This window comes from Wasmannia auropunctata, unplaced genomic scaffold (assembly GCF_000956235.1).
Source record: "Wasmannia auropunctata unplaced genomic scaffold, wasmannia.A_1.0 LD336026.1, whole genome shotgun sequence".
Classification (NCBI taxonomy): domain Eukaryota; kingdom Metazoa; phylum Arthropoda; class Insecta; order Hymenoptera; family Formicidae; genus Wasmannia; species Wasmannia auropunctata.
Window position 1 is genome coordinate 3,520,351 of NW_012026864.1, and position 8,900 is coordinate 3,529,250.

Genomic DNA, 8,900 nt, shown 5'->3' on the forward strand with positions numbered 1-8,900 from the left:
GTGTGTGTGTGTGTGTGTGTGTATATACCGACTATTGCGATAAATATTATCACAATGCTTCGGTGGTCGAGCTGGTTAAGACGCTCGCCCCGGAAAGTCTAGAAGTCCCAAGTTCAAATCCTGGCTGAGGTAATATTTTTCGCAATAAGTTATTTTCAGTATTTTAAAATGCTTATAAAGCATCGATTTATTAAGAATTGAAGACCAATATGATATCTCTATTCCATAGCCTCAGCTAGTGATTGCGTTTGAAGTCCGAACATTTAATCGACGCGCAGTTTAACGGCTAAACATGGAGTTAAGAAATTATATAGAACCATATAGAATTCATTAGGCATCTAATTGTAAGATCCAGCCGTGACCACAGAAGGCGCTCTTGAATTTAGTTGTATTAAAAATATTCATTGAATCTGTAGATATTAATTAAAGTATTCTTTATGTGCTTTTCTTTTAGATCGAGGAATATAAAATGAGGACGTCTAAAATGTTACAAGATTGTCAAGATTTATTAATATCGAAAGAATGGAAGGACATAACTATAACAAACGACAACGATGAGATATCCTGTATGCAGCTTCCACCGGAATGGAAATTAGACGGAAAGGTCATGAAGATCACGGTAAGTTGCATGTAGTGTACATTGAAATGAATATTATAAATTAAAAAGCTGCAGAATTTTTCAATGAGAAAAAAAATTAATTTTATAAACGATTAAAACAATTTAATCATTATTTAAGGGTATTGTCGATGCGCCTGCTAGCATAGTGATCGATTTACTGTTTGATAATATCGAGGAACAAGTTTCGTGGAACAAGCTTGTGACGGATTCAATCAAATTGCAGGTCAGTAAAATTACAATTTTTTTTACTCTCCTTTTTCCTACTAAAATGCTTTTTGTTATAACAAAATTTATTTTAAACAGTATATTGACGAAAACACGGATATTGTTTACCAAGCAACAAGGCCTTATGGCGGCGGCCTCGTTACCGCGCGAGATTTCGTTATTTTAAGAAATCGTAAGAAAAGCGACAATTATTACGTCACCGCTGTATCGGTTCCTGCGTCAGTTGAAATTCGCCCAAACGTGACAAGGTGAGATCTCAAAATTGTATATAATGCAATTTTGTAATGCACATATAAGAAAAAAAGGAAGAGAGAGAAACAAGAAAGGATTGACTCTATTACTTTAAATTATTCTTTTTTTAAGGGGTGAAAATGGTATAAGCTGTTTCGTCACAGAACAGTTACCTGATGAAGCTGATAAATGTCGTTTCACCTGGATGCTGAATACAAATTTGAAAGGCTGGATACCACAAACTGTTGTAGATAGATCTATATCCACTAGTCTAGTAAACTTCATGGCATATTTAAGGGAATACTTGAATGACATGCAAAAACCGCCAATCTAGTACATTATTCATAAAACTGATAAGCTGAAATATCTGCATTCGTTTATGTACTACGTTAGATCTACGTTTTTTTTTAATCCACTATATGTATTGACGTATACATATATAATACGTACATACATATAAAGAAAAAAGAATATTAAAATTGTAATTGTAGACTTGACAGATAATACGTTTTATAATGCGGAAGGCAAAGCGTTTTTTTTTTTTTTTTTTTTTTTTTAAGACACGCTTTGTTTGATTTTTGAACAATTCTGAAATGAATAACATTTAAGACATCAGAATTTTTTTACCAGCGAAGTGCGATTGAAGTCACAAATGTATAAAACAGAATTACAGTTTTATATAAACATAAGTATGTTCCAATTATATTTGTAACCGAATTATTCTCGTCAATTATTTTAGTGGTCGAGTGTTGATAATATTCATGTATCGACATTGAGATATAAATTTTATCTCAATGTTGACACATGAATATTATCAACACTCTGTAGAGTTTTACTTTAAAAATTGTACTTTTTTCTCATAAGATTATTTCTAACTATGATAGGCGAACAAGGAAGGGACATACTATTCTATTCTAATCATTACTCTATTCTTCTTTTATAAAGTATATCGCGTAGTAATAGTTAAGAATTATAATATATTAAATGTTTTTGGTAAGTGCCTATGAATGTTCGGTTAAGTGCATCTTCGACATACAATGTATATAGTATATCGCAAATGTGACATACGTATGTGTTTAACGCGCGCGTCTGTTCGCATATCACGCAAAAATGAAGCCGTGATATTTAAAAAGTAACATAGAAATATACTAATAATTTTTTTTATGTATTTGTTTTAGTATTTTTTACAGTTTTTCATTAAAGAGTTTTTCCTCCTTACCTTTAATTTGAATCGTAAAGCCTAATATACTGTATATCGATACTGTATATATAATGTGCATTTAAATGAAGCATGCAGTCATTAAATAGATGTCCCTAAGATTGATAGAATTATTATGCGTACGGTATGCATTGGCCAATTTCGTACATTTAATAAGAATGAACAAACGCACATTACTTTCATACGTATGAAAATTTATTTTCTCGGCTAAATTACGGAAAATGCATATACAGTTGCACGTTTATTCCTGATAATTTTTTCGTTTAATTAGCATTAGATCGGTGATATGAGCGATATAGAATGACCGCGCGATCCGACAAGCATTTAATTGTGCAATTTTAAATGATATGATTTGTATGGAGATAAAATAGTGATGATTTACGAGCACGCTTCCAATTTCGAGGAATCTTTCGTTCTATTCATGTCATCTCTGTTTATGTGATCGATGTTACGTAATAGTGTTACCTAATGTATGATAACAAGTGCGGAATGTTATAGAAAAAAAGTATATTAAGAAGAACAATGATGATAGTGATATATTAGAAAGAAGGAAATGATAGTTCGTTGATCTTTATTGATAGTTTTTAAAAAATAAGCTGTTTTCCTCGCTAAAATAATTTTGAACAAAAAATAATTGGCCTATTTTGTAGTAAAGCAACATATGTAGCTTAAGTTTATATAATTTTATGATTTGTTGAGAGAGAAAGAAATACTTTAAATTATCTAGTTGAAAGATTAATTTTACTTACCGAATACACACACACACACAAATATATTCGGTAAAATTAATCTTTTGATTTTCATATATATGTATATAAGTATATTAATAGTTAAAGTTAGATCTTCTAACGAGATCGAAAATGATATTACTTTTAAGCTGTTCAATGTATAGTATATACGTCGATTTTATACACAACGTATCCATATTATCAAATTATACTTTCATTTTTAGATATTTCATGCGTTGTGATCTACATTGTTAAAAAAGACTGCATGAATTTGACACATGACTGTATTGCATAGCGAAATAAACGCGACAGAGCATGCGTACGCTTGGATATCCTATAAAAAAAAATACTATTTTATTTATGTATGTTCATAATACTATATATATATATATCAAAATAATTTTAGTAATTTGTATTTTCTAAGTGTCGCTATATCACTTGTGCAGTATGCTCCTGCATTTTTCCTGTGGAGATATGCTTGCGCGACGCGATATTACGTTAAATAGGTCAACGAAAATGTGTCCCGCGGCAGGATAGAATAAGGATAGTATAATCCGAAGATGATTTTATAAGTCCGGCATGGATTCGGATGTTAAAAGATTTTAGCCTTAGACCAATAAATCCAAGAGGAAAGATCGTATCTCGTTGTTTTCTTAGACGCGTCAAATCTCCTGTCTTCACACAAGCGTAGCGAGATAATGGCAGCGTTGCTTTCGCTCGTTAGTTTCCATTTATTTGTAATCGTGTAAAGTTCAGCCGTTCTTGCGGCGCATAAATTATTGAACACCCATTACTCGTTGATTGTTAAACGCCAAAATATGTGCGCGCCACGCGTATATACGCGGCATACGGGGAATGGAGACACGAAGATTAATGGCAAAACGGATAGAAGCGGTAATTGCGGTAAATCCGTGTACTCTAGTATGCATTAATTAACATGATTATATGGCGGCGCACACCGATATTGCTTCACAATAATGTTACATAATTAAGCTTATCGCGCGTTCCGCATATCGTATATTTTGCATATCAAAATATCAAAAGAATTTTAATTTCATTGAATGCATAAATATGTTGTGTACTATTATGTGTGAAATAACAGTTAATGTACTCGGTTAATTTGACAGAACAACCGTAGACGTTTGCATATGAAAATCCCGCAAAATTAAAGAGATTATTCTGATACTGTTGAGGATCAAATTATAAAAAAAACTTAAATAATATTAATTATATTGTGGGATAATTAATATGATTGAAGGAAGTATTTATATATTAATAAAATTTAGACAAAAAAGCAACACTTTCCAGGGTCGTAAGTATTTTCAGCGTTACAAAATATAATCTAAATTGTCGAATATTAAACGGTGTGTAGCCCTGTAAATTTGTGTCGTTTCCGTTTGAATATCTGTTCTATGGTTATACCAGATAATACCTTAGTTTATTAGTACGTAACCACTTTGAATTCCTCGATATCGCGAGTTAATATTCTCGTAATTCAAAGCTCGATGCGGCCGGTTTCATTAGTTTACGCTTATGCGGTAGAGAAATGCAAGTTCAGCTGCAGTTCAGACCCGTCCAAATCTGACGCAGCGTTAAGATTTAGCGTGTCATGTGATCTCCACGTTCAATTTCGCGTTGATTTCGTAATGTCATGGGAATTTATCGTCCCTTATTACATCGTAAAATTATAAAGCCTTATCATCAGTTCGTGATAAATTTCTCGTGCATCTACCTATAAACAAGAGGGTAATATAAGAAGGCGTGATAAGATTATTATTTATCTTGCAGGTACGCTCCTCCTTTGTTCCTCGAAATTAAATTTAATTAATTAAACAACGCCGTGAGTACAGAACGCGCGAATTGTGAAATAAATGTCAGAGGTGATGCAAACAATTAAGATTAATATGTGTGATTCTTTTTGAAAAAGATTTATACAGAGTGCACATATATACACGTCTCATTGTTTCGGTGCGAAATATCAAAGATCAAAATATAATATATTCGAGACACGCGAACGTATAAATTGCGAATTGCCCTGTTAATTACACAATGACGCAATCTGAAAGTATAACAATGTTGCATAAAAAATTTCCTTCTTCGCGGAATCGGAAAATTTGACGTCGCGCGATTGATTAATTTGAAAAATTAACACGTGCAGACGCATGTGGATCTAATGATCGGGTGACATCGAGATAGATGATGATTCATCACTCTGTTGCAGCCGCATATAAGGATCGCACAACGTGATTATTACGAGTGCGAGCATGCACGCGAACAATAGAGAACAATATACCGCGAATCGTACGCAGAATGCAGCCGGCGGGGTAAATTGTTGGATTTTGAACGTCATTCGCGATTCCCCACACGTACCTTGTTCGCGGCGCGCGTAGCCCGCGTGCGAATTGACATTTGTATTGTTCATATTTGACTGGTATGCACGTCGTAAAAAGTCATTTCCGTTATTACGCTTGACGTAATTTGACTGGAATGGAAAGAAAAGGGATTCTCTGAATGTGTCAACGCGACGAACATTTCAGAAAATTGTATTTTTCCGGCATGACATTCATCGAAGAATAATCGTTCGTGATCTTAAATAGCAATTGCTTCGCAATTCACAACTTTAATAATTTTACATGGAAACATAATGTGTGCTTTTTAGAACGGAAAATGATATTAAAAATATACATCGTGTAATTTTTGTTTTAAACCTTCATTATAATTCTCTTTAGATTTTTGTATTAACCGCTCACCGCTAATCAACTTTTCTTCATCTTTATTTATTTGACAATTGATACCCGATCAAATAAAAAAAAGCTGCCAATTAAATTTTGAACAGGCTCATAAGAACATATATTTGTTTGTCGACTGCGACAGACAACGATTTAGCAGAAAAGGAAGCAATTTTTCAAGGCATCGCCTTATAACGCTGCTACTTACTTTATAGCGCGCGGCGCTGTACAACATTTCCTGCAGCGAAATAAACAATTTCGTCGCGATGGAAAACTCGAGAGGTATGCTGACACAAAGGCTAACGTGGCGTGGCAAAAGGGAAGGAACTCTTCAATTAGTAAAATGAAGGCTCAAAGGAAAATGAAAGTGGAGCGAAGCAGCTGGTGGAAAGGCCGACGTTTCAGATGTTGATTAAATGGGAGAGAAACGGCGCATGATAAAATCAGGATTCGCACGTATTTATTATCATATATTATTACATTAACTAAAGCGATCTTCCGTGCGGAAAAAGAAGTCTTCAATTTAAAAGTTTGATAAACGCACGCTACGCGATACACGATCTTGCATTTTGATTTACGAAGAGGAGAGCAGTAGGGTCTTTCCCGCGTGATTTTGCCATATAGGATTATTATAGCAGACCTGGCCCAATGCGCAGCTGAAATCTGCAGCTTCTACTGTATAAGCGCTTGCAAAACGAGCCGTATCGAGCTGTGAATTACGAGAATTTCAGTTCTCGATATATCGGGAAACGCAAACGCAGCTGTGTGTTAATGAGCCTGGGATATTACCTGCTAACTGCAGGAGCCAGTACTTTGGCAGAAATAATTCGAAATAATTTAATGTCGCTTAATATTCAACGACTTAGATTTCATTCTTTTTCTAGACATATAAATAATGTTTATTCGTTTTTTTTTCGTTAGATATTACAGATACTTATTTCATATCTTGGTATATTTAGACAATCTTTTAATCTAGAAATTTGGATATTCAGATACTCTCTTAATTGTTACGATATTTGAATATGATATTTAAATGTGGATCAGGTGTTTTTCGACAGCGAGATGCCGGTGACATCACTTCTTTGTCGCAGCGCGAGGACGACGGGGCAACGCGGGGGATTTTTGCGCGGGCGGACGGCTGCAGGGGCAGCATCCGTGCGGAGCAGGTGGCGCTGACGCAGGGGCCGGAGATCTCGGCGGGCGAGCCGAGCCAGTCGGCTCCGCGCTTCACGCGTGTGCGCATCTCGTGCTGCTTTTTCAACGTGCCGTCGCATTCAGCGGCTCCGAGCAGCTCCGCAAGAAAGACACAGATAGACAGATAGATAGATAGATAGATAGATAGAGAAAGAGAGAGAGAGAGAGAGAGGGAGAGAGAAAGACATTTGTACTCGCGCGGCATTGCACCGACGACTCTGACGAGCGATCAAATCGGCGCGCGCGCGGTCGATTCCGCGTGCCTCCTTTCCTCGCGGTTTATCACCGAGGGCCTACAGGGCGCCGGCCGAGGACGATGAAGACGACAAGGATGTGAGAGAGCGGCCGCGCACCTGGAGCGTCCGATACGCGGCGCGATGGCGCGGAAATGGTAAATACATTTGCCCGTTTTATTCTCATCTCCTTCGCGAGCGAACGTTCTCTCGCCGTTTCTTCGCGCGTTCCACCGCGCTCTTTCTTCTCTCTCTGTTTTTTTTTTTTTTTTTTTTTTGGTGTTCTTTCTCCCTTTTCTGCGCGCCCTTCGATCATTTTATATTGCTCGACGTTCCTCGCCGCGACACGCGTCCGCCCGTTGCGCCGCGCGCCGCGCCGGTTACAGCCACCCTCTCGTAACACACTTCGATCGCTCGCGGAAGTACTCGATTTACTCGCGCTCCGATCGGCTCCGTTACATTTTATTGCGACGTGCGACGCGCGCGCGATTCGCGGACAGTATGTCCCTCGGGTACATTACGATTATCCTTGGTCCAAACAAGGTAAACTGCATCAAGCGTGGCTCAATGCTATGACAATTCCGGAGGGATTAAGAAAGAGCGTGTGGATGTGTACGGATGTTTATAGAAAGCTTGCTTACAGAAAGCGATAACATCATCTTAAAGTGGGAATATAGGCAACAATAAAAACAATTCTTGTATAAAGATCTTTCTCAAAATAGAAATGGAATTACCTAAAAATGTTATATAAAATTATTATATATCTTGTCTCCATACGATTAGAAATAATAATTTAATTTGTGCCTGAAAAGAATTTCAGTTTAAATCACACGAAGAGCCCAACGCGAAAAGTTAAAAAATTTAGTGAATAAATAAATCATTGACTGATAAATTATTGAATATTATTTGACGGTATTTTGATTAATATATAATATGATAACATTATTAATTTCTACTAATATCTGGACACTTTGTACACCAAACTTTCCTGACGAATTATTTTCAAAATCCGGGATAATATGTGTCAACATTAATATATCAACTTTAATGTTAAGCCCATCAAATTATTATATATATTTTTTTTGATAACACAGAAAAACTTATAATCTAGAGAAATAACTAATTTTTTAAGAAATTATCTCGAAACTGAAAGTGATTAATTCGTCGTCGGTATGTCTAGTGATAAGGCAATCGGTTGCTAACACAAACCGAATGCCCCGATAATTAGTTTCTTCTAGAGTGTTGCAGGAAGTTATTATTTACTTTCATATTATAATATATTATAATATATATAATATATAATTATTATATATAATTATTATACATATATAATATATATAATATATAATATATTATATTTTATTTACTTATATATTTTTAATATATTATATTTCTCTTGAAATTAATTCTTATACGAAAATTCCCTGCTTGAAATTATACTCGCATGATATGATTTCGTTATCTATCTATATCCTTGAAGGCGAATCCATTCTAAATCGGCAGAAAATCTTCCATTAAATATCGATCATGTAGTTCTAGAAGAAACAATCTATATACTTTAAAATCTATATGCATATTTCTAATGTTATATCGTCACTACACGTTTCATAAAAAAAAAAATTCTTTTAAAGTCGCCAAAAAGAATAGTCTTTTTTTGATCAAAAGAAGGAGAAAGTCTGACAACGATATTAGATTTATATTTGTGTGTGTGTGTGTGTGTGT

General features: G+C 35.2%; 2 protein-coding genes across 3 annotated transcripts in view; both read left to right on the plus strand.

Annotated features, from left to right (window-relative positions):
- LOC105452888 (stAR-related lipid transfer protein 3) overlaps positions 1-2,391 on the plus strand; it is a 10,095-nt gene extending 7,704 nt beyond the window's left edge. For both annotated transcript variants that reach the window (XM_011694437.1, XM_011694438.1), the window contains exons 8-11: positions 455-619; positions 738-842; positions 923-1,092; positions 1,208-2,391. In XM_011694437.1, the coding sequence (XP_011692739.1) occupies positions 455-619; positions 738-842; positions 923-1,092; positions 1,208-1,409 (642 nt within the window). In that variant the 3' untranslated portion in view covers positions 1,410-2,391. The remainder of the gene's footprint in view (positions 1-454; positions 620-737; positions 843-922; positions 1,093-1,207) is intronic.
- A 4,578-nt stretch (positions 2,392-6,969) lies between these two features.
- Positions 6,970-8,900, plus strand: part of LOC105452890 (diacylglycerol kinase 1) — a 97,020-nt gene continuing 95,089 nt past the window's right edge. Inside the window, exon 1 of the mRNA XM_011694442.1 lies at positions 6,970-7,336. The gene's annotated coding sequence lies outside the window, so the exon portion shown is untranslated. The remainder of the gene's footprint in view (positions 7,337-8,900) is intronic.